At 45.4% G+C, this 26,895-nt stretch overlaps 1 protein-coding gene across 1 annotated transcript in view; it reads right to left on the bottom strand.

Moving 5' to 3' along the window:
• ADAMTS16 (ADAM metallopeptidase with thrombospondin type 1 motif 16) overlaps positions 1 to 26,895 on the bottom strand; it is a 156,016-nt gene that overhangs the window by 59,245 nt on the left and 69,876 nt on the right. The window contains exons 11-17 of the mRNA XM_046001179.1: positions 18,324 to 18,419; positions 12,693 to 12,841; positions 11,190 to 11,362; positions 9,210 to 9,340; positions 7,180 to 7,303; positions 6,532 to 6,776; positions 4,582 to 4,720 (exon numbers count right to left, since the gene is read on the bottom strand). Coding sequence (XP_045857135.1) covers positions 4,582 to 4,720; positions 6,532 to 6,776; positions 7,180 to 7,303; positions 9,210 to 9,340; positions 11,190 to 11,362; positions 12,693 to 12,841; positions 18,324 to 18,419 — 1,057 coding nt within the window. The remainder of the gene's footprint in view (positions 1 to 4,581; positions 4,721 to 6,531; positions 6,777 to 7,179; positions 7,304 to 9,209; positions 9,341 to 11,189; positions 11,363 to 12,692; positions 12,842 to 18,323; positions 18,420 to 26,895) is intronic.

Here is a 26,895-nt window from a genome sequence, read left to right on the forward strand (position 1 = left end):
AAAAAAAAAGGTTCACAACCCAGGATTTCGGAAGGTCTGTGCAACTAGAGATCTTGAAAACATGACATGCACAGATAAAATGAAAATCATGCCAGGTCTTCCCGTTGCCCTGGGGGCTCAGGTTGAGACTGTTGGGTGACATGCTAACTGAGGCCCCCAAGAAAGGAAGACAGGGATCCAGAGCTCTTTCCACCAGATTCGCTGGTGAGTTTACTTATTCCCTCACGGAACTGAAAAAATGAGAACAGATTCATTTTGAATGGTCAGCCTCCAATGTGAATCATCCAGACAGTTATGTGTGCTCTTCTCAGATAATGCAGAACTTACAGAACCTGGCGCACCTTTTAGAAGTGCGAGTCTCCAGTGGCATAGAATTAAGGAAACATTCTATAAACTTAAAGGAACTCAGGATTTATCTCCATCAAATCCTGAAACACCAACGTTCGGAAAGGCATAGGCAGTGAATTCTGGTCAACTGTTTGCTCAACATAGCCACTTGTAAGCTGGGGAACTAACCGCCCCCAGCTGAAGACGACGCTCTGTGCTTAATCCTTGACAATTAACCGTGTGATCTCAGACACTGGGGAACGCTGACAAGTCCATCAAACACGGATCAAAAAAGAGCGCACATTAGGACTAAACAGGACAAAGACTTGACCTTCAAGTGGTCACGCCACGAAGGGCTGCTTGGTCCATGAGGGACCCCTTGCTAGCCGCCCTTCAGGCTCCTGTTCAGGGAACGGCCGTTCCCATTGATCAGCAAATGCTCTATGTGGAGGGAAGACACAGGATGGAGCCACTGTGCTTTCTGGTAGAATGATCTTAGTTCAAGAACGTGAACGGATTCGAGGCCATGAGCAGTGGGGACCCCTGGGAGTTTGGCCACGCTTGGAAGCACACAGGGTCAGTGGAGTTTTTGAACCCACACTGCCTGCCGGGTTGTCTGGGGTAATTCCTCAACGTCCTGAGTCTCTGGTTTCTATAGAAGGAGGGAAAACAATACCAAGACCTCTGAGACAGGAATAATGATTACTTCTAGGCATTGATACTCATAAAACCCTACAGCGTCAAGGACATGAAAGTCTGTTGCCAAGATTTTGTGGAGGGTGCCCTCCTGCAGCCCAGAACTGTCTCAGCAAACACGTCCTGTTTCCCCTCTCACCCCCGCTTCGAGCTTGTTCAAGTCAGCGTAGGTGAAAACACATGGCAGATGCTCAGTGAACAGCAACACGCTTTTCTCACTGTCCTCTTGGTCCTCTGGAGAATGAATCCCGAGGGCACTGAGACAGCAGGAGAGTGAAGACGGAGTGCCGTATCCGTTTAAGGATACAGGGGAAGGTCTGGTTTAACCCTTCCTGAACTTTCCCCTGTGGCCAGGGAGGGTACTTGGAGCAAGTGCTGAGACTTGGGACCTAGGCAGGTGGGGTTTCTAGCAGGAAGACTGTCAGGGGAGCCCCACACCACAGGAGGTGCTGAAAGCCAGGCATCCTGTGCTCCATCGAGTTGTTGGACGGACAAACCCTAATTTCCCATCAATGTTCCACCCAGACTGAAAATACACCACACGTCCACTGACTCTACAGTGCAATCCTTTAAGCAAATGATTTTGGAATAGGTTCTGTGTTGATTTCTTCCAGAAACCTCAATGTGAGGATTATTCCTGAGGACCAATTCATTGATTTGCAAGTACGCTAATCACACATTCAGCATTTTCGGGATCCTGAGACAAGGAACTCAGTAAGAGCTGAGAAAACCAAGTGCACCTCGGAATGCCTGCCGCGCTAACAGGGGACATGAGTGAAGCGGCCGTGAAGAAACAGGTGCAGACCCGCCAACCTCCAGATGTTCCCATGCAATTCCTTATACTTTTCCACCAAATGAAAAATACGAAGAAGCATTCTGAAAATCACAGTGTCCTTGCACAAATACGAGGCTTTGTGATTCCGTCATTAATTTAATCAAGCACTATTAGCTATCCCTAAATAGGGATGGACAGCATCCAGTATATTCAGACAATCTGTGAAAGCACGAGGGGTGGTATTAAGATCAGAAGGGAAAGGGAAGAGGAATAAATATGATTAGAAATTGATTTTCCCATGTCACACACAGGGGTGGCTATGAACATAGTTTTGTTCCTCTGTGTCCTGAGTGGGGCCATGGGAGCTTGTCTGGTCCCATCCCCAGCGAGGGGCCCGTATACTTTTCTCTGTTTTGTAATTAGAGCCACTTGTCTGCTCTCCGTATGCACAGAAGAGAATCCTGTTTTTCCTTAAAAAGCTCTTAATGTCAGAATTTAAATATGATTTCATTATTTTATTCTTAGTTAATGATGGGAAGAGTTCATGTGGATCAAGCACATTAGTGTTAACTATCCAGACTTACTTTTTTTGTTAATCTTTGTTTTTCTCTATTTCTTTCTTGTCTTTTATTAGAGCAACTATTAAGAATATTTGAATTCATTTTTACTTTAAAAATAAATCTTAATTTTATTCTTTTTTTTTTTCCAGTGCTCCGGATACCTTCCTGGAAACCTATAAACTTCCAAGACTGAATCAGGAAGAAACTGACAACCTGAATAGACCAATATCTAGTAATGAGACTGAAGCAGTGATCAAAAACCTCCCAAAAAACAAAGAGTCCAGGACCTGACAGATTCCCTGGGGAATTCTACCAAACATTCAAAGAAGAAGTAATATCTATTCTCCTGAAGCTGTTTCAAAAATAGAAACAGAAGGAAAACTTCCAGACACTTTCTATGAAGCCTGCATTACCCTGATCCCCACACCAGGCAAAGACCCCACCAAAAAGGAGAATTTCAGACCAATGTCCCTGATGAATTGGATGCTAAGATTCTCAACAAGATCCTAGCAAACAGGATCCAACAGTGCACTAAATGGATTCTCCACCATGACCAGTAGGATTCATCCCTGGGTTGCAAGGTTGGTTCAACATTTGCGAATCAATCAGTGTGATAGAACAAATCAATAAGAGAAGAGAGAAGAACCACATGGTCCTCTCAATTGATGCAGAAAAAGCATTTGACAAGATACAGCATCCGTTCCTGATGAAAACGCTTTATAGTATACGGACAGAGGGAACATTCCTGAACTTCATAAAATCTATTTATGAAAAACCCACAGCAAATATCATCCTCAATGGGAAAAAGCTCACAGTCTTCCCTTTGAGATCAGGAACACGACAAGGATGCCCACTCTCACCACTCTTGTTCAACATAGTATTAGAAGTCCTAGCAACAAAAATCAGAAAACAAAGAGAAATAAAAGGTATTCAAATTGGCAAAGAAGAAGTCAGACTCTCTCTCTTCCCAGATGACATGATTCTTTATATGGAAAACCCAAAAGACTCCACCCCCAAACTACTAGAACTCATACAGCAATTCAGTAACGTGACATTATACAAAGTCAATGTACAGAAATCAGTTGCTTTCTTATACACTAACAATGAAAACACAGAAAGGGAAATTAGAGAATCGATTCCATTTACTATAGCACCAAGAACCACAGGATACCTGGGAATAAACCTAACCAAAGAGGTAAAGGATCTGTACTCGAGGAACTACAGAACACTCATGAAAGAAACTGAGGAAGATACAAAAAGATGGAAGACCGTTCCATGTTCATGGATCGGAAAAATAAGCATTGTTAAAATGTCTGTACTGCCCAGAGCAGTCTATACTTTCAATGCCATCCCATTTTTACTCTCTTTATTCATTAGATTCTTACTTTATGCAAGTGCCCGTTTTTGTACTTTTTTTTACTTAAATATACAACTGTCTAATTGCTTAATTATTAAACCAGGAATTCACAAAGCTGAAATCTGCATATCTTTTTGAAAACTTGTTTGTTTTCTAAATATCAGATAAAATTGAATATTGTGTTTCTACACTTAAAAAATTTACCTGTCTCTCTTTATCAGACAGTGTGTCTGGCTCTAGCTGAGAATGTTCTTGCAATGAACTAACTTTATCAATTCAGTCATGCCTGTGGTCCAGTTCGTATGGCATTAAAATGACAAAGCCATCAATTGTCATGTGAAATTCTCCTTTTGACATGCTGTTTCTAGTCATTTCCAGTGCAACTTGCATAAAATTCTTATGCTTTCTGGGTGGATTTCGATATATGACTTCATAAATTTTTTGAGCGAGACCATTTGACCAAACCTCCAACTGTATCATGGTATTTTCGTGTAAGCTTCTATTTCTCATCACCAGCACAATCCATACAAAAATTTGAGTGACTTTCATTTCAATAATCTCAAACAACAAAACTATACTTTATCAAATCTTCACTTAGATGGAAAGGAGAAACCAGTTCAGGGCATGAGCTCCTCAGAGCCCCACACTGAGGTAGATGGATGGGAGAAGGCAAGCCAGGCCTTCCAGGGACATCCAGAGCCCCTGTTCTCTGCTCTCCCTTGGGGACAGGTTGCCCACCTCAGGCAGAAGCTCTGAGCTACCTGCTGAGACGGGGGGGGGGACCCGTGAGTCCAGCATGCCCATGGCCTGGATGCGCCAGGGCCCCTCAGTGCCCACCACCAGGGGAGGTGTGAGAAGTGACCTACCCCCACCACAGGACACGGAGCACTCAGACCGAATGATGGCCCACGTGTAGTGAGGTTGGCTGCCAGGCTGCTTCTCACCGCGCAGCCGAGGCACAGAGTACTCCCAGGCAATGCCCGGGTTCCTTCCCTGAAACAGGAGCTGGAAAACAAAAACAAAAAAAGAAATAAAAAGGGGGGTAGAACAAGTTAAAATGGAACTGACAAATAAAAGCTAATTTGTAAATAATACATAAACAACATCAACAGTAAGTACGTTACGATGAGAAATCCTGTCCATCCTCCAAAATCCGTACGAAATTTCTAAAAAGAAGTGAACGGTCAGCAGGAACCAAGCACATTAGGAAAAATGTGGACATTTTACTCCTCGACCTCACATTTAGTACATGCCTCCATGCACGCCCTCAGACACCTCTGCAGCCCAACTGAAGTGTTTGGTTACTTCCCCCAGTGTTTCCGTGGGATCCCAACAAATCCCGTCCATCCGAGCCAATCAGACAGCACTGCCTATAGAACACCGTCCCACTTCCTAGTGAGTTCCAGGCAACCCAGGCCTCCTGAGTGGGTATCAGTGAGACTGGCTGCTGAGGTCTTTTGCCGACTGGCATGTACCGTGCAGTTCCAGGAGAAAATGATCTTTTCAGTAAAGATCTCTCAGGTTGCACCTGTCCATGAACTATAGTTTAGCATCTCCCACTGGAACTCTTCCCTTCTTCGGGTGAAACCCAATCGTATGGACCGTCCCATTCTCACTCACGAATGCCTCAGGTCCACGATCTCAGTGAGAAGCCTTCTTATTTTGGAACCTCACCATTACTCCGTTGATAGAAATCCCATCTCTGAGTCTTAGAGCCTTTATTGGTCCTCATGTGATGTGCCCGTGGGTAAACACACTGGTCCTTCCCTGACAAAGGTGTTGAAGGTATTGGAGGACAGGGGCGAGCCCTGGAGAGGAGGCTACATGGCCAGGCCACTGGGCTGCTCTCCTGCCTGATATCCTGAGCCTTTGCCGATCTTCTTCCATCCAGAGCAGCTCCTAATAAGCCACGTTCCTCTTCACATTTGACCTATCTCTCCTGTGTGGTTATTCCAGCTGAAGTCTGAGATGGCGGGAGAAATAACCAGAGCAGGAATTCAGGGTGAAGAGAAGAACCGAGGGTCAGAAGGGGAGGCAGAGATGGGACATGTGCAGATGGGTTGGCTGCCCCCAGATTGTCCAAGGAAGCCTCTCCCAGGAAGATAGGAGAGGACAGGAGGGGGATGCCTGGCCCCCAGAACAGGTGGGGGGGCAACTCGTTGGCTCATGTCTGCATACCCAGTTGTGGGCTTAGGGGGCCACTGCTTTTGAGCCAAGTGCTTTCATCTTGCACAGAAATACAAAACGGTAAGGGGTTCTGCAGTGCCGACCCCTACCACCTCCATCTGCTCAGTCCCATGGGGACAGACCATGGTGTAGGAAGAGCCTAATTGCAGTTTGCGAGCCTCTGCGGCCATGGGTCGAGAACAAGAGGGCAGTGGGTCGGGAGGCTGTTGCGAGAGCCCCTCGCTGCCCACCGGGCCCCTGTGAGGGCACAGCGGGTGATTTGCTCATCTTGCTCCCATTCCACAGGATTCGGAGGAGGTCCCACCCCAAAGAGAGGCGCAGACAGAGTCCCCTGAGTGTGCCAGCTTCTCACAGCCAGAGAGCTTGCAGGACCAGGGCAGACTTTTGTAAAAATCCAGTATTAAGGAACCCGAACCGGAGCTGCCTGATGGACATAAGTACAAACGTGAGGAGGCCCCAGAAAGAGAACGAGTCCACGGTCCTAGTGCATCCCTCAGTGCTGTTTCTGAGACGCCCTCACATTATAAACCTCATTCTGTGCACTTAAAATTATACCAATGGCCCTCAGTCCCCACCCGTGCCAGAAGGACCCCCACGCCCCAGCCTGAAGGCGAGAGGCTGGAGTTTACCTCCACAACCAGGGTTTCGTTGGTTGGCCCAGACGAGGTTAAGCTCTCCGGCTCGTGGGACGACCGTCTGTAGTCGAACGTGGTGCCTGAAAACGTGTATCGGCCAGGCCAGTCGACCGTCCAGTGTCCGTTCAGGTAGTATTTTCGGAGGGTGTTGCGCACAGAGATGTAGGAGGTAGACACGTTCATTTCGCGGATGCGGATACTCCGGGCTCCGGGAGGAATGGTGACCATCTGGTAATATTCTACAGTGACGGAAACAGGCGTGGAGAGAATGTGCTATCTCATTCAACACACCGAGCCGAAATCCCTACGCTCCTGGGGCTCCCCACCACGAAAACCTGGGGACCCACACTGGGAACCAGGAGGAACTCCGGTGTGGCCGTCAGGTCCATTAGTTCTTTAAGGGACTTCTTTCCTTTTTTTTTTTAAACTGGAGCAGACTATTATTATTTTTGCTAATAGTAACCTAGCAACTACTTCCCATCCAAAGGAAAGGCTTGACAAGCAAAGCAGGGGAGGAGAGTGTGCAGGTCTTTGCAGGACCCTTAAGGCTGCTGTTTCCACTGCCCCTCAAGGGTTTCCTGCCAGGAAGTTCCACTCGCCATCTTCTCCGCTCAACACCTGCCCAAAGCTCTGTGTACTCACGGTTGGTGCCATGGGGCTTGGCGTAGAGCCCCTCGTGCGTCGTGCAGTCTGAATTATTGCCCCTGCACACACCGCAGGAGTCTTCCACAGCATCAGACCCAAGGACATTGTCACATCCGACTCTCTGGGGGACCGGGATCACACGTCATCCATGCAAGAGAAGACAAGAGCGAAGTCACAAACCTCCAGTGAGAAACCTCCCCGTAAGAGCAGAACATTTCACCCACACAGGGTGGTTAACAAATATTTATTGGATACCAAATATGTGCACAGCGAGACTGTAACTCGACTCTTGGGTCCAAAGGAAGAGACCCTGTCATCTGTTCTCTGCAGTACTGCTACGTGACCTCAGAATCGGGAACCCTCGGTGAAATCTCTCAGATTGTCGTGCTGGAGATAACAGTGCATTTCAGACTGACACAAAGCTCTTAGTAAATGACAAGCAATGTGTCCACAGGAGGATCCATTGGACCCTGCCGCCATGCCTCTATAGTGCCGTGTGTAATGCGGAGAAGTAACACATGCCACGTGGGAATTATTCCCAGCAGTAAATTATGTAATGGGTGATATTTGTTTACTAACTTAGAACTTAAGGGGCTCTTTATAATGTCTATGGTACCTGCCAGTGTTACACTTCCTAACAGAGAGTTTAGTATATGCAAGTAAAAAATTCAGAAATGAAGTAATTATAGCCAGCAACTCTTTGTTTGAAATCCTTAGGGCCAGATGCATTTCAGAACTCAACGTTTTTGGATTTTAGGAGGGTAATTAACATATTATGCGCATAACATGCAAGTCCCAGCACGGCCCAGGGTAGTGCCCATAATGAAACACATACACGATGTTTCTAGAGCAAAATGCGAACATGGTCACTCTAAGCGAACTAAATAAAACTGACAAACATTCTCACATCAGTTGAGCTGGTTTTGGCCAGCAAACAAATTCAGGGATGCTTACATTGTGCAGCCAATACACATTCTGTGTGATAGCTTTTGGGGTTTCAGAACTACACGTAAGGGATTGTGACACTGTATCGTTAAGAATACCTGAAAATAATGAAATATTTCACAGGTCAACTAGTAACTGGACCAAATGGACAGAGATCTGAACATTAACGCTGAAAGAGATCTTGATAGAGCGGAGTCGATCTGCACCCAGTAAAATGGATGGCAGTGTGTGTCTCAGTGGCGGACCCCACTGTACTGGGGCATCCAACTTAGAGAAATGTAAAATGAAGACCACAGTCTTGGACTAGTGGGTACACACGCTGAATCAGTTCAAGGAAAAACCCATCCTTCACATGCAGTGTACTTGATCAGGTAAGGCTTTAAATTTCTGCGTATAACAGAATTCCTTCCGTCTCAACTCAGCATGGGGCAGCGAGCTCAGGGCTCTATGGTCACTTTGCCACCAAATCTTTCACAGCCTCTCTTCCAAGTCCCTCCACATAACAGACCCCTACAGGATGCAAAGTGGCCTCGGGGTTCAACGCTGCCCCCATCTGTGTTGCTGCCCATGCTGCTGCAGGCTGACCCCACTCTGCTCTTCCCCATTCCCAGGGCCTGTTCCTTCTTGATATGAGGATACAAACCCTCTGAGCACCCCTTCCCCTTTGTCACCTCCCTCGGCCCCCCAGGCCCTGCCTGCCCTCGGGTACTCTGACACCTGAGTCGGATCCTACCAACCCACGCCTTCTCGCAGGACCCTGTTCCCAGTCTGCTCCCCCAAACCCCTCCAACTCACCCTTCCAGATCTAGCGCAGAAGCTCCCTTCTCCAAGGAGCCCCACAAACTCTCCGGATGTGCATCTAGGAAGGAATCCGCTCCCCGTCCTCTGCATGCACCTTGACGGCAACCAATCCCGTGTGTCTCAGTGTGTGTTCATCTGGCATCCCCCTCCCCCTCCCAGGCTGTGGGTCGGGGAGAAAGGGCGGGGTTTAGATGCCTGGTGTCCTTAGCCCCGCAGAGGATGCCTGGCACAGAGCAGACTGTCTGGACACGTGTGTTGAACGAATGAACGATCATTATTACCTCACATATCCCATCTACACAAACATTACGGCTATCCTCCGAGCATGGAGTCCCATCTTGGACTTTATTTGACAAAGAAAAGAAGAAATCAAATCCTTCTGCGATACAGTAGAGTTTGCATAATTGCTGATCTTAAAAAGAAATACACACACAAACACAAATAAGAAAGAGACTTACGCTCTGATCATTTTTGCTCCAAATTTTAGATAGACTTTTTAAAGTTTTCTTTTTTCCCCATAAAATAACTCCCACACAACATTCATTGCAAATACATTTTTTTTTTTTGTGGTGGTCTCATGAGGCTTGGGTTTTCCCTTTAATTTTTAATTTGTATAAGGCTTCACTATTAATTTATTTCTTTTCACCATAATAGTATTCATTCACTATTAATTTTTTATTCTGTTTGTCCTTTCCTATCCTTGTTCTTTACCCAGTTTATGGCACATAGTAGGCATTCAATAAATATTTGTTGACTTGAATACAACATAACTTCACTATTTTACTAGTATAATTAACTACTCTCTTGTATAAATGCAAAAGGTCATTACCATTTAGTAGCAATATATAAAATTCTCACCAACGTAATAAAAGAATTCAAATGATCACCAAATTTCTTAATAGCACATTTGATGAAATACATATTTTTGAACCAAGAAAAGGAATAACTTTTAGATGAAATCTCCAGAAGATATCCAGAGGACAATGTTTCCTATAAATACAATGATTGTCGAAACATGTGGATACATGGAAAATGTAGGTATCATTGTACACGTAAGCATGGTGGACCAGGTTCACTTCCTCTCTTGATAATCTGTTTCAAAGATTTTACGATTTACATAATTAATATGAACTTTCATAGAGACTTTTTTCCCTTCTTTCTTCTTGGTAAAGAACGGAAGAGTTGATGATGAAAATATAGTCTGCCTTAGGAATTTTCATGGGCTTAGACTCATCTACCAATATTTTCTTCACTGTACAAGATGAAATCAACTGAATAACCCTAAGAATGGAGTTGAGTATGTGCCTCCATGATTAATGTATTTATGAATTTATTAATTAATGTATTATTTATTAATTTAATGTATTTATTAATGTATTTATTTCCTGAGACCGTGGAGTCAGGAATAATACACATTTGTTGACCTCAATTTCAAAGTCCTTTCTCCTTTTTCTCCTGCCTACTTATTTCTCACTGGATCAAATTTTACTGAGTTTAAGAATTCAAAACACAACCAAAAATGCTTTGTGTGAAACTGCTCAAAGTTTTCCGTGGAGGCTGTGCCGCCTTCATGAAACTCTCACCATAAAAACACTATGTCTGTTGGGCTGGAAAGGGGTAAGATTGGGGAGATTCATGTATTTCTTAAGTGTTGCTTGGACAGTATTCCCGGTTTCAAACAGCAAGATGACTAACTATTCTTTGAATTTCTCCTTAAATTATGCCAACTGAGCTACCAGGTTCAAGTTACTGTAATCTTAAGAATAATACATCTTTCTCTCAACCTGCAGAGTAAAATCAGACATATGGTTCAAATAACCCTCTTGGTTTAAATCAAGAAAATAGTAGGCTTGAAAAGTACCTAATTTTCCAAAAGATGCTAAACTTTTGCTCTGACTCTTCGGCCATGATAACTGCTCAGTGGGTGACATGCTTCGAGAGATATCACCAGCAGCTGCTGGCATGTGTAACGAGGAAAACACTGACCCATGATCACTACACCATCTATTTTGAACGCTTTGTCACTTCTTTGAAGATCTCACTGTATGGTTCCCACCCTCTAGTCTCTTCTTAATTTCTGACCACACAGCTGGTCTAGTTTGGACCAGAAGCTTATGGCCTTGGGGCAGGCGAAGAGCCTGGGTCGGTGACCTCACACAGCCGTACAGTCTATCCAAACAGCGCACTTAAGATCACGCCCCTCTAAAGAGTACCGGTAACAAAGCACAGGGTCGTTAGTAGAGGAGGGATTTAGGATTCACCTTCCACTTGGGTGTACGGCTTCCACGTGTAGCGCCATCCTCGGAAACGTTTGTCATTGTACTCGGCGCACTGCAGCGCACGGAAGTCAACGCTATTGTGCGGACACTGTTGACTGTTGCAAAGCCTCAGAGTACGAGTCGAGCCCTCACAAAACTTGCCTCCATGCGATGGTCTGCAACAGGAAGAAATCTTGCGTTTAATAGCCACTCTCCCCTTGCTGGAAACTAGGCTTATTGGAGAGATGAGCAGATCCAGTTAAATGGCTCACAGTGACGAAGGAAGAAGCCTGCACCTCGACGGGACCCTGACTTTACCACGAACAGCATGAACCGTGTTCCTGACATCACTAGGGCAAGTTACAATGTGGAAGTGGGTCTGCTTGCCACCTGTTCACTGCTGGTGCCCAGCATCCCAGCACAAAGGACAGAAGGCAGAGCTGAGACTAACATTCAAATCCGTCACTTTCCGGATGGCAGCCTCGTCTGCCATCAGCTTCCCTGTGGCCAGGCCAGGACAGCAGGTCGGCTCAGGAACAGTCACCTCCCACTGGCTGGTGCTAATAAGAAAGAGGCTCTGCTCACGCCCCTGGAATCCACGTGGACACAGCACGGAGACGGCATCCTCTCCATGCAAGGGATGTACGGGGTGTCACACATTAAAGACATGGCCACAAGGTTGCAACAGGATCATGTTTTAAACCAGCTGAGGTGCAAAAGGAGGACGGAGACAGTCCCCCACCCCACTGCTCTGGGGACGCCTCCGATGGTTGCCCAAGTAAGTATACTGGATGAAAAACCAAACATTTGGCCTTTTTTCACATAAAAAATGGTTCTTACTGATTTCTTATTCATTCGTGTTCTCTATGCTTTCATGATAGATTTGCTTATTTAAGGGAGACTCTTGGAATTGCACATAAATGTGGTAAAAATCCATTTCCCGAGTATCACTGCAGGGTCTGTTTCCCTGTGCTGTGGTCAAGTACTTTTTAGCATCTTAAGTTATACCGAAGAGACACCATTGTTTGAGAAATACTTGACTAAAATGACTTCCTTATTTAGCGATTCTTTTTTTTAAATAATTCTAATACAGTTAACATACAGTGCAATATTCGGATGTGCAATAGAGCGATTCAACACTTCTACACATCACCTGGTGCTCCTCATGACAGCAGCACTCTTTCTGTCCATCACCTGTTTCCCTTGTCCCCCACACACCTCCCCTCTGGTGACCGTTGGCGTGCTAAGCGTCTGTTTCTTGCTTTGTCTCCTTACTTCTCTTATTTTTTCCCCTTGGTTGTTTGTTTCTTAAGTTCCAGTAAGAGTGAAATCATAGGATATGACTTCCACTTAGCATAAGGCCCCCCAGCTCCATCCGGGGGCTGTACCTTCTCACTGATTCCTATAATACTATGTGACGTACAGATCAGTATTACCGTACGGACGCTGTTGGGAAGGTTCACAGCTTAGAAATCGCTCGTGAGAAGGAAGTGCAGACGTGCTCACTTGGGATTTGTGCACAGGCGGTCTCTGTGAGACACCCCTCCTCCGCAGGTCCTGGAACAAGGGGACCAGGAAGACCAGTCCGACCAGTGGCCATGGGTGGGCTTGGGGCCTTCATCACCATATTTGACACACTGTCCTCCACGGCACCACTAAAAGTCAAAAAAGAAAGAAAAAAGAAAGGTTGACATCACGACTCACAGACTGGTGGGTCCATGGCGACCGTGACACTCAGCCCTGGGGAGTTCTGTAGGACATGCAGACAGCAACATCCCACCTTCAGGTAGCACATAATATAGATACAGTTGATGTAACTGCTTTTTTCTTTCCAAACCTAACGCGGTTTTATAAATCCTCACAGAGAGAAGAATCCTTTCCTAAAGTCTGAGCTGCTGGAATTCAGCACAATTAATTAAGGGGTGTTGCACAGACGTTCAGCCCCATCGTTGAGCTCTCCAGTGAGTGAACTCCAATCTTTCCTGGAACAACGTGCTTTTCATAGTTCTTTGAGAACAGACGGAGTCTCGGGCTGAAAAGTCCAGCTGGAGGTTCCATGTGACTCAACACCTTGTCATTTCTGGCCAGTACTCTGTGCCTTCACTCCCCAGCACCTGGGCTCAGAGCCTGGAGCCTGGAGGTTGTTAGCGGATGCATGTCAGAGGTCAGTCGGCTTCCTGTGGAGATGAAAGAACCCGCACAGGAGCTCCATCTGTCCCTACGAAGCTGGAGATACTATCAAGAGGAGTGCCCATCAATGTTAGTTCATGCTAAAAGCCATGGGTTTTCTTCATTGCCATCACACGTAAAGGACACACAACATCTAAAGTTGTTCAGCAGTGAGTGCTGGTTTTCTACCCGTGGCTTGGTGTAGATTTCAAGGATCTTCAGGCCATCCATTGAGAGGAGAAAACGAACTTGCTTGTCCCTTGCTGCTGGCCTGCGTGGAGCAGCAGAACCAGCCTTAGCACTGGGCTGGAGGATGGGCTGAGGCCTCCTCCTGTCTGTCTCCAACATTAGGACCACCAGATTTGTTCTGGGTGAAAAAAAATGGGGCTTTACAAAAGGAAAATAATAACACATCCATTATTGACTTTGTTCAGTGAAAACACACCAAGTTGCTGGTGTCTGACCATTGGTGTTACAGAGAAATAACAGTTACAAATGGTTTGATTACATATCATTTAAGGAAGAAAAACTAAACACAAGCAATGAGGACTAAAACCTTATGCATTCAATTTTTTGATCCTTTCTGAAAAGCAAATAAATAAATAAATAAATATGTCTCTCTTTTGTTACCTCCTGGCCACACCCCAGATGATAAAACAAAGTCCTGGAGTCCCCCTCACACCCTCAACTCAATGGGGGGAATGCAGCTGTCAGCAAGGCCTCTGCTCCCTGATGGCCTCATGAGTCCAAAAAGAGAGCTGGATCTGGAAAAAGTGGGGGCCATCTCCTGTGGACTTCAGGCAAGGAGGGACAGAGAGGGACAAGGAGGGGCACAGACAGACAAGGAGGGACACGGAGGGACACAGAGGGACAAGAATGGACATGGAGGTGGGGCACCTGGGTGGCTCAGTGGGTTAAAGCCTCTTCCTCGGCTCAGTTCATGATCTCAGGGTCCTGGGATTGAGCCCCACATCAGGCTTTCTGCTCAGCTGGGGGCCTGCTTCCCCCTCTCTCTCTGCCTGCTTCTCTGCCTAACTGTAATCTCTGTCTGTCAAATAAATAAAAGTCTTTAAAAAAAAGAAGGGACGTAGAGGGACAAGTAGGGACACAGAAGGACAAGGAGGGACATGGAGGGACAAGTAGGGACACATGAGGGACACAGAGGGACAAGGATGGTGTCTGTTGTGATTGTTTAAAAGAATCATCTGGTCAGAGCTTTCTGATACAAAGACAGAAAATGGGAATGCAGGAACCCACAAGATGAAAACTCAGAAAATGTTTTCAGGTTGTAAAGTCACTTGAAATAATTCTTCCCCTCTGGTTATGATTAAGCCAACAAGTTTGTTAAATGGATTTTGCTTTTGGTATTTAAGGATTCCTTTAAGGTAACTTGGTTTAATTTATATAAAAAATGACACAAAATATTTACTTCTTAAAAATTTACAGTTTATTCCTTTTATTTTTAATGTAGGAAAATAAGTATACAGATGAGTATACGCTTGACTTTGTGAGTGAGAGCACACGACACACATCCTTCCATTCTTCGTCTCCACCTCACAGGGTGTCTGGAGACCGCCTCCAGCAAGTGTGCAGACAGGTCTCTCACTCTGTGTGGGGCTCTGCTCTCTTCATGGACCTCTGCACAATTCCGTGTCTCTGACTGTCACAATTGTTTCTGCCGTGAGCAGACTTGCCAAGGCAATTTCTGCTCTTTGTACCAGAGTAGCCTCAAATGGCTATTCTTTTAAATGTTATTAAAAAAAACAACAACAACTTTCTGAAAATCTGAGGAGAAAGCACTGTCCTTCTCCCATGGAGGCTGGGGGATGCGTGGGTTTGGGCAGACACAGACACACAAACTTGTGAACTCATACACACACATGACCTGGAGTAGAATTCCACACAGGTCACAGACCCCTGAAGCCCATCATGAGCAGGTCAGGGGAACAGCCTCTGTTCCACTGAAACACCAGTTAAGGTTTTGAGGACTATCCCATGTTTCTCACCATTTTATATATTATTGATGGACACTGGCTTTTGAGAGAATGCTGTACTTTAGCACGCAAGATGGTGTGCTGAATGCTTGTTTCTGCTATGATATTCTCCTCACGGTCTGCTTGTCACACCTAAACCCAGCACACACAGGAAGCACCCTGATAAAATACAACAGTGGACTTGGGGAGATGGGGAGAAAGGACCCTCTGTATTAGTTCTGAGGCTGTGTGGCCTGGGGCAAGTTACTTGGGTGCTCTGAGTCTGCACGTCCCCCTGAGGACCTTAGGGATGGTGCAAACTACCAGACTGAATTGTTCCCAAAATGCAGTGCAATAACACAGACCAAGTACCTAGCACCAAGTATAAGCACAATGTGGAGTGGTTTAATACAACGTGGGACCCACAATTGTTAGAGAGCTCGAATCAGCTTTCATATGTATTAGGCTGTAGTCCAAACCCCTCGTCCTGGATTTCCCAAGGTGTACTCAAAAAGGACCTAAGTATCCTTTCTTTGGAAGGAACCTGAGTGCACCAGGGGGTGCTGCAAGGGCTCACCCTCACAGGGAGATTGTGAGGACTGAAAATATGTGATGTACGAAGGATGGAATCTGATACTACAAGATGCTATTAGTCCCATTTACCACCGTGCACAAGCCTCAAAGGCAGCACAGTGTAGAACAGGCTCCCACGCAGGAGAAAAGTGCACAGAAACGGTATGGTTACTGCCAGTACACACCAGCTGCTCTGGGATATCCCAAAGTACTGAGATACTGACAGCCGGTAATATGCACGTCTAAATCGAAGAGCCATAGAGACACACAAGAACCTATAATACAGGAAAATGCACAACTAACAACAAAGGGGCCTCTCACAGGATCCTCCAATGCTGTCCCACCATGGCCACCGTGCAGCCCCAGGGCAGAACACATCATTCCTGGGTAATTTTAGGCATGTATTCTGGCTTAAGATGCACTGATTCTTTTATTATAAGAAGGAAAGACCCATCTTTGGAAATACAAGGGAAAGTGGTTTAACTGTACCAATGACCATCAATCTAACTGTGCTTTCAGGGTAAATAAAATTTAAGCAGAATATATAGGTTATTCTGAGGAAGGCCCACAGCTCTGAAATTAGTCCTACAGGAAGCAGGTGATCAGAGAAGCACCCTGCGCCCCTGTGAGATGAAACTCAGGGGCAACAGTAGGAGGGTGGCCAATCTCTAGGGAAATGAGGATAATTTTGCAAATTATCACCTGAAGAGTAAATTCTAGATAATTATGTGCAGAAAGTGATGATCACGGGCAGCTTAATACTGAGGCACATTCCGCGGCATCCTGAGACAATGGGCATTTCCACACCATGGTGCATCCTCATGTCCCTCTCTTCTTCTGAGAGTCTAAAAGCGTTTTTATTCAATTTGGGGAGGTTATGAGTTACGTAAGTACTGTTGTTATATCTGTGGAAGGATTTAATAAGCCGCCCCACCCTCTCTGGGGGATTTCAAATAAAGCTCGAGAGGTGTGCAGGAGAAGCAGTCTCTGGGCGTTCTTTTCACTTAAGCACAAGCCGCTCTCTTCACATCCCCAGTCAGTGCTGCGGTAATTTAACCAGAAAGCATGAGACAGCACTGTCTGCTAACATCTTAACCCTTGCTGCCCATGTTCACGTTTAAATAGACTGAGGCTGTGACATATTTGGTTTGGAATCTAAGCTATTTGGAATCAAAGCTACTTGGACATTTATCTCTTTCATGTGCATTAGTGTCACTAAAAAGGTCACACACTGGGACGCCTCGGTAGCTCAGTCACTTAAGCATCTGCCTTCGGCTCAGGCCATGATCCCAAAGTCCTGGGATCGAGTCCCACATCAGGCTCCTTGCTCGGCAGGGAGCCTGCTTCTCACTCTTCCTCGGCCTGCTTGTGCGTACTCTCTGTCTCTGACAAATAAATAAACAAATAAAAATCTTAAGAAAAAATAAGGTCAGGGGCGCCTGGGTGGCTCAGTGGGTTAAAGCCTCTGCCTTCGGCTCAGGTCCTGATCCCAGGGTTCTGGGATCGAGCCCCGCATCGGGCTCTCTGCTCAGCAGGGATACTGCTTCCTCCTCTCTCTCTGCCTGCCTCTCTGCCTACCTGTGATCTCTGTCAAATAAATAAATAAAATCTTTTAAAAAAAAGAAAAAAAGGTCATATACTAAGTGGCACAGAAATGGGTTCAGGGATCATTTGGGTCCAATATATCTTTATCTTTATCAACGGTCTTGTATTTTGAAAAGTAATGTGAAAGGAATCAGAATACTACTCTTGGAGGTTAAGGTAATTTTTTTAAAAAGATTTTATTCATTTATTTGACAGAGAGAGATCACAAGCAGGCAGAGAAGCAGGCAGAGAGAGAGAAGGGGAATCAGGCTCCCTGCCGATTAGAAAGCCCAACACGGGGCTCAATCCCAGGACCCCGAGATCATGACCTGAGCCGAAGGCAGAGGCTCAACCCACTGAGCCACCCAGGCGCCCCAAGGTAATTTATTTTTTAATTTCAACAACAAAATTATTCTTTCCCAGTGAGTAATAAATACTCTTAATGTATTTCTTCTTACTATATTTCTTTCCCCCACCAAAGCCTCTGTGTCTTTAACAATACCACCTAACTCAGATTCTGTACCTGGTTGAAATATGGGCAAGACTTGAAGGGTTCCCCTTATTAAATGGAGGTAGTCACCACCTGTCGCCTGGCATCTACATCTACTAATTGCTGATAGCCCATCAATTACACCATCGGGAAAAGGGAAAAGGGAAGAAGGAAACGCCTTCACAGTATCACAATAAATTAAACACCATCTTCTGACCTGGGGGTAGATTTGCACATAGAAATGAGGAACAGGGGCTGACAAAATACCAGTGCAGGAGGAGGGGAGATGCATGGGTGGAACAGCTCTGACATCTGAACATGACTCATGACCTAAGATTAGCTCCTTACCATGTCATGTCCACAAACAGTGCCTTCTGCTGCAGGCATAAACTTAGTCTCACATTTCCTTCCAATCCGGTGGCACCACAGGGCTTTACAGATATCCTACCGGGGAGAAAAGGTCATCACTGTTACAGAGGGTTCACAAATCAATAATAAAATATCGCTGAAGAATTTAAGGGGAAAGCAGCTTATATAAATTAAAAGCTGATAATAACTTAGCAGTATATAGAAAGAAGACCCAGAGACTCATGTTCTAGACTTGGTCCAACTTAATTCCATCCCTGAAACTTCATTTATTCATAGGTATTTTATCATAAATTTAACACAATGATACTTCCTATATTAAAAAGTAAAATATGCTTAATCCAGAGGTTGCAGAAAACAAAAATTAAAATAAAAAAACTGATAAAACCCAACATTTTATAATTCATTCCTGACCCACCATTCACTAAGCTCTCCAAGTCTGAAAGCTCATTTTCAGATAAAAGAGGATTATGAAAGTTTGTGGATTGTCCATCCATCCATTCATCCATCCATCCATCTGTCTGTCCATCCATCTGTCCACCCACCCACCCACTCACCCACCCTCCGCAACCTCTGATGAAGACCTAGAATATGCCAGTTTCCTTGCTAGGAGGGTGGTTCCCTAAGGAATACGACCCAGACCTACCCTCTGGGGCATGGCCTAAGGGAGAGGTAAATTTGCTGTAAGTCACCATGTGTTGCCGTTGGGAAGAGATGCTCCTATGGGGGAAAGCGCAGCACAGGATGAGCTTGTCAGAAGGCAAGGCAGTGGGGCACCTGGGTGGCTCAGTGGTTTAAACCTCTGCCTTCGGCTCAGGTCATGATCTCAGGGTCCTGGGATCGAGCCCCGCATCGGGCTCTCTGCTCAGTGAGGAGCCTGTTTCTCCCTCTCTCTCTCTGCCTGCCTCTCTCACTACTTGTGACCTCTCTCTCTGTCAAATAAATAAATAAAATAAAAAAAAAAAGAAGGCAAGGCAGGGACACCTAGGGAAGGACTCATGGGAAAATGAGATCTCTGAGCCAAACCCTGAGCTTGAGGGGTTTACTGGGGGAGAAGGGATGGCATTCCAGGGAGAGGGAGCAAAGGATGTGTGCAAAGGAAAGAAGATGTGAAGGAAGAAAGCTGTGTGCAGAGGAAGGAAGTCCCACACAGTTGGCAGGGCAGCAAAATGAAACAAGATCTGAGGGTTATAGACCACGAAAGTCTCTCCAAGTGCAAAGAATGAGCTTCACTGGGGCACCTGGGTGGCTCAGTGGGTTAAAGCCTCTGCCTTCGGCTCAGGTCATGATCCCAGGGTCCTGGGATCGAGCCCCGCATCGGGCTCTCTGCTCTGCGGGGAGCCTGCTTCCTCCTCTCTCTCTGCCTGCCTCTCTGCCTAGTCGTGATTTCTCTCTGTCAAATAAATAAAATTAAAAAAAAAGAAAAAGAGCAGAAGCTTGGCCCGGGATATGTGTCAGAGAGATAGAATAAATGTTGGGATACATGTGGCAGGCACTCCTCGTTCTGGGTCATTTCTTCTGTATTAAAAAAAAAAAAAAAAAAGAATGAGCTTCCCTTTCCTTTCCTTCTGAGCCCAAAGGAACATCTTACTTAACGGCAAGCAGCAGCGCTCAGAACAGGATGGAAACTTCAAGAATGCTGGTGGCAGCTTCGACTGCACGGGAGGAAAACATTTTGTAAATTATCCGCACAACTGTTCTGAATATTTGAACAAGCGCTACATTATTTCCTGAGACATTTACTGGCTGTATCTCCTGGGTGATCTGTCTCGTAAAGGAAACCAACACGGCCACACGTCAACACCGTTTTGCTTCAAAGATGGCCTTCCACTGCCTTTATGCTCCTGCTCCCCATTTCATGGTGTTGAAAGATGTGCTCACACAGAGCTGCTCTGCATCGCTGTGAGTGATCTGTGGAAGGGTTTTTTTTTGCTAATAATCAATATTTATTTTACTGTTATTGAACTATTCTCAAATCTCCTCCCTATGCTTCCTAATTACGTATTTAGAAACTGAGGCCATGCATGCATTTTCAGCCTGTATCTTTCTCATTGATAAATCAGTTTGGGGGAACTTGGAATGGTAAGAAGGAAGCTTTCGATGTTTTACTTTGGGTATCGACTGTGTTTATTTTGAAGAAACAGAGGAACCGCCTATGGTTACGATTGTTGTAATGGTCCATCTTATTTCCCTGTGAGTCCTCCAAGATCACTGAGCGTTACTGGGGCAAACGTGTCACACCTCTCGTGACGTTAATTGGCATGCTGCTGACGTGGGGCCTCCGCTCTCAGCCAGAACCACGTTTAGGGATCAGAGCCATAAGAAGACCTCAAGGAATCTATAAAAGCCGGGGCCTGAGTGTCTGTAACTCTCCAAAGAGACAACTGGAAAGCGCTGTTGGCTTGCAGGGTCACAACTTGACAGATTACCAGGATATAAATAAAGCTTCCTTGAAATTGGAGCTCATGGACCCATGTCTGCGTGGAAGCATGGCAGATCACAACCAGAGTCTGTATGCACTGCAGGGTAGGCCTCCCTGCCCTTGGGTGGTGGCCCACGGAGAGCGGCTGGCCAGAGGGCCTGCAGAGACCCAGTCAGGAGGCTGGAAGTGCACACAGAACAGGGAAAGGCTTGGATGGATGAATGGGTGAGAATGAAAGAGGGGCCCCTTCCTGTGGCCAGCTGGGGGATGGACACAGTGCCCAGTAGAGGGAGCCGGCTTCCGAGCAGATAGGCTTATCGGTGTGGACTGGAAGGGCAGGTCCGGGGGCTGACTCCCGTGTCCTCCTTGTCTGTTTGAGGATGGCAACGGCTGCTCATTGACTCGTCCTGGGAGCTAAATGGAGTGGTTGTAGGTAACGTGCCCAGCTCAGGCCCGGTACCTGAGAGGCACTGAGACAGCACCCACTCCCTTCCCCACTCCAAGGGATAAGGTGATTCCAGCCCACAGGCCGCTCTCCGCCTGACTCAATGGCTACGCCCTCAAGGAGCCAGCAGCACCGATTCACGGGACAGTCTCAAAGACCATGCGAGAGGATACAAAACAAATGGTCTTTTAAAATGTGAAATTATTTTTATGTATTTGTCATAGGTAGCTGGCTCAGTGTTTGGTACCTAGCTGGCGTTCAACACGTTTTCTGAGTGAGCTGAACATCTGTTCGTTTGTTCCCATGGAAACCTTGAACAGGATGAGTGGGGACATTTTTCATGTAAAAGGGAATTAATAATGGTAAGTGAAATGTTATTGTAAGAGCATCGAAGATGAGGGCGCCTGGGTGGCTCAGTGGGTTAAGCCTCTGCCTTTGTCTCAGGTCATGGTCTCAGGGTCCTGGGATCGAGCCCCACATCAGGCTTTGTGCTCAGCAGGGAGCCTGCTTCCTCCTCTCTCTCTGCCTGCCTCTCTGCCTACTTGTGATCTCTGTCAAATAAATAAAATCTTTAAAAAAAGAACATCTAAGATGATACAAGTGGCCACCTTATGTTTGAAAATATAGATCTAGATCCTACTATTTAAAGTATTTCCTTTCTTTTTTCTTTTCTGAAGATTTGTTTATTTCAGAGAGAGAGAGAGAGAGAATGAGTGGGAAGGGAAGCGGGAGGGGGGAGAGGGAGAGAGAATCCCAAGAAGACTCCCCACAGAGCTCAGAGCCCGTGTGGCCCTCAAGTATTTTCATAATATTCTTACATTGTAGTTTTCTGGAATATTCTGCAGAATGGAGATGAATGGGAGATACTATAAAAGGTGGGTTTTTTTTTTTTTAAGATTTTACTTATTTATTTGACAAAGAGAGAGGAAACACAAGCAGGGAGAGTGAAAGAGGGAGAAGCAGGCTCCCTGCTGAGAAAAGAGCCTGTTGTGGGGCTTGATCCCAGGACCCTGGGATCATGACCTGAGCCGAAGGCAGGCGCTTAGCGACGGAGCCACCCATGTGCCCCACAGGTGAGGGTTTTTAACCTTACTAAGGACAAAGCTCTCGAGCACAGGATGCAGGCAATAGCGTGCCTTGACCACACGTGACGCGCGCAGTCTCCACCTGCCGCACGCCCCCCTGCACACTTCAGCCCATGCTGGAACCTGCTCAATCCCCAGTTCAGTTCAGGCAGAAACAAATGACAAGAGTTACAAGAGCCTTGAAATGTCATATAATCATGTTACTATTATTCAACATATCGAAAAGTATTTAAGACATTGGTACCTTACGGATAAAACTGACATCTCATAAAAATGTGACACTCTACCCCAGAAAGCAGAAGATCCAGTTCCTCAAGAAATCCGATAATAAAATGACCATGAAGTGACCAAACAACCCAATCCGGTTTTACCCTGTCGCATCACACTTTGACCGAACTGCTAACTTCTAGACAATCACGCGCAATGGCTGTATTAAATTAAGCATTATTGTTGTATGTCATTACATTCTTAATGAAATTTCAGGGTCCTCTTGGAACAAAGACCCTATTAAATCATACGTCTAGGATCAAGGAGCTGGAATGTAAGACATGCTGGGTGTGGGGGGAAGCTCCCAATTTCACAACAGTGCCCAGGACACTAAGGTGATCAAATTTCAAAGTAATTCTAACTGCCCGCATTACAGACTGTGGGGTCAGACCGCCAAGCGCAGATGCTGCTGGCAAACAGAACAGGCACTAGGCGAAGACACAATGTTTGTAATAACCAATGCTTCGGGAGGAAAAAGCTGAAGTCCACATGGACAGCCCAGGCTTGCTTTCATCTTCGCAGTGAAGGAATCCAATCCTTAACAAAGGCGCTCGCTTCAGAGCCTGTCGTATAATTTAAGAGCTGTGCTCACGAAGACCGATTTCAGGCATACTGACGTGGTTGAGTTGGGCATCAGCACCGAACACCCCAAACAAAACCAACATTTCCCTGATTCTGTTGGAAATTTCCTGGGGGTTTCCCGACAGTGAGCGCACTGCCCCCAGATCCCTATTCTCCATCTGTCACTACCAGACTCTCCAAAATACCAACTGAAGATGCCACCACAGGCGATGTTATAATGGGATCTATAATTTATCACGATTATTTGTGATATAAGTGGGGTGCTTTATCACTAGTTCCAATGATCTCTCCATCAGGCATCAGCGGACAGAGAAAGCCGTGGCCATATGGGTGCGCGAATTTACACACGAGTGTATAAACACGAGTGTATAAACACACATACACCAAACACACACCTGTTTGCCCAGGAGAGAGACGCACATGCATTTGCACCATCTATTAACTTTTCCAACTAAACAGCACATGGACTTGAACGAGTCCCTTTCTAAAATATCATTCACCCACCTATCACCTGCTCAGCAAATGTTCACTGAGGAGCCCTTAGGTCTTATCAGGTAATTTCCTGTTATTTATTTATTTATTTTTCAACGATCTTTATTTATTTATTTGAGAGAGAAAGAGAGACAGAGAGAGAGAGCATGAGCTCGGGGAGCGACAGAGGGAGAAGCAGATTCACCACTGAGCAGGGAGCCGGATGTGGGACTCAATCCCAAGAACCTGAGATCATGACCTGAGTTGAAGGCAGACGCTTAACTGACTGAGCCACCCAGGCGCCCTGCTTGTTGTTTATTAATTTAACTTCTCCCCTCAGTAAATTTCTGGGTCTTTATACTTCAACCTAGCAAAACAGACCCATTTTCATAAAACTTCAGAAGAAGTTCATTGAAAAAAAACTCAATTTTGTAACTGAAAATGTTCTGAGATGCTTTAATTCACAAGGAAAATAATCTAAGTGCTCCAAGTTTGAGATTCAGGGCCACATAAATCATATCTAACTTAGAAAATCCATCAAGTTTATTCAAGTTAAAGGACAATTTTATATCATAGGGAATGAGCTGACATGACTGATTTTACAGGATCCAATTTTTTTTTTTAACTGAAAAGATATTTCCTCTCCTGTCCATGATGAAGTAACTGGTACCAGGCTTACTTTTTCGCATACAAAAACTGTATGAAACTTGACAAAATATACGGACCAGCTCTTTTAGGCTTCGGACCAGGCAACGCAGTCCTGGTCCCTGGAGAGAGGGAAGTTCACCAAGTGAGCGCCAACTTCGCTCCCACCATCTGGTTGAGAAGAATTTCCTGACGTGGTGCAGCGAGGTGGACCCCAGCACACACTGACGGTCTCCCTGTGTGCAGGACGCCGAGAACAGAGTCGGGGCCTACAGAAGGAGCTAGAACCTGCGGGACTCTGTGGGACCGGGAAGGAAAGAGCCACGTTAATAGGAGGCCCCAGATGCCTGCCTAGGGATTTCCCGTAGGTCCTTCCTCAACTGTGGGGTGAACGGGTGATACACTAAGTGACACGTCAGTGGCCTAGCGCAGGGCAGCAGCTCTGGGCTGAGCGCTGACCGGCTGGACGACAGAGGCCATGCCTGTTGGCAGACACTGGAGTTCTGGGCGCACGTGACAGAGAAACCTCGGTGGAGAGCCCGAAGTCCACACCCCCAGTCCAGAGCACAGGCTTTGCCCTCCAGCTAAGGAAAAGCTGAACGAGAGGAGGCCTAAGGAAGAGCCAAACCAAGTGTCAAAGGATGAAGGGATCATTATAATAATACTGTACAACATTTATAAGACATGAACTGATACTGTATTACAATACGTTACAAATAGACTCCAGGCTATGAAGGAAAAAGCGGACAGAATTAGTGGGAAAGAATGGGAAATTTCAGTGGAGAATAGAGAATAGAACACGTCAGATCGTGTTTTTGGAACCAAACCTTAAAATAGCCTACACGTGGAGATTGCTGAATTGTCTGAACAAATGGTAAGGAATGCCAGCGGACACAGATGATGGTCGGCTTTCTAATCAGAAACAGCTGAGACCAGGTGAACATGGAAATGTAGCCTGAGAATGTGCATAGGAAAACAAATAAAAAGGACTGTTTAGAATTCTAGATTCAGAAAAAAGTGATGCTTCAAAATGGAGGGTGAATTTACTGATATTTTCAGATAAAAGAAAATCTGACCTACTCTGTGCCTGGTGGATACAGGTCACAGGGAGCACAAGGAAAGATCTTCAGGCCAAAGCTAATGAAGAAACTGGAGTTGATCCATGAGAAAACAGAAGTTCCACATGGTACATCAGTGAGTGAATATGAAAAGTGACACTATCTTATTTAAAAGAAACTCCCTCTGTTACAACAAAAATTTTAACATTGTGTCTTGTGGCTTGTAACAGGCACAGAGGTAACATTCATGATGAGGACAGTACAGTGTGGGGTCACGTGGGCTTGCTTGTTGTGAGGACCTTGCATTTTACATAGAGCGGCACAATGTTGTTAATTCTACACCAGCTATAAATGAAAGAGGCACCTGCATTCTCCAGAGCAACCACTAGAAATCAAGAGGAGGAAGTATAGCTAAGATGCAAATTAAGGCAAAAAACAGAATTGTTAGAAGTTTAATACAAAAGGAAATAGAGGAATAAAAAGAAGTGTGACCAATGGGAAACTAAATATAATGCCTATTGACGCAATTCTCCACATTAATACCATAAAAAAATAAATAATTACATCCCTAGAAGCAGAAAATGCACTTCACAAAAGTCAACCCACTTTTGTGATAAAAATCACTCAATGATCTAGGACCAGAAAGGAACTTTCTCATTTTGATAAAGGATGACTGTAAAAACCAACAGCTAACATCATATTTTTGTTTGTTTGTTTGTTTTTAAAGATTTTATTTATCTATTTGACAGACAGAGATCACAGGTAGTCAGAGAGACAGGCAGAGAGAGACGGGGAAATAGGCTCCCTGCTGAGCTCAATCCCAGAACCCTGAGATCATGACCTGAGCCGAAGGAAGAGGCTTTAACCCACTGAGGCACCCAGGAGCCCCCATATTTGTTTTTTTAAGTTAAGTTTTAATTAACTTAACACACAATGTTCTATTCGTTTCAGATGTGTAATACAGTGCTCAGCAAGTCCCCATGTGACTCTGTGTTCGTCACGGTAAGTGCGCCCTTAACCCCCATCCTGTCCCCCCAATGCCCCACCCTCGTTCCCTCCAGTAACCCTGGTTGTTCTCTATAGTTAAAAGTCTGTTTCTTGCTTTGTTTCTTTTTCCTTTATTTGTGTTTTTTCCTTAAATTTCACATATGAACGAAATGATATGGTATTTGCACTTCTCTGACTTACTTCACTTAGCATTGTCCCCTCTAGCTCCGTCCCTGTCATTGCAAATACCTTACTTGGCATTTATGAAATTGCAGAATAAGCAAGCTGTATCGATAGTGATAGAATCATAACGACGGTCCCTTACCGGGGTGGGGAAGGGACGGAATGGAAGAGGGCATAAGGGAACTTTTTGGCTTTATGGAAGTAAGGAATGTCTTGGTCAGCATACTGGTTACATGCGTAAGCACAGTTGTTAAAATTCCAGTTGTACACCTAAAATGACTCCATTTCACTGCATGCAAATATTTCCTCAGTTACAAAAGAGGTACTTCATTTAGCTTCTTACTTCCTATTTTTTCCAAATGGCGCCAGGGTACCATGGGTGATACAGTCCACAGTCACAGAGCAAAAT

This window comes from Meles meles, chromosome 3 (genome assembly GCF_922984935.1).
Source record: "Meles meles chromosome 3, mMelMel3.1 paternal haplotype, whole genome shotgun sequence".
Lineage (NCBI taxonomy): Eukaryota > Metazoa > Chordata > Mammalia > Carnivora > Mustelidae > Meles > Meles meles.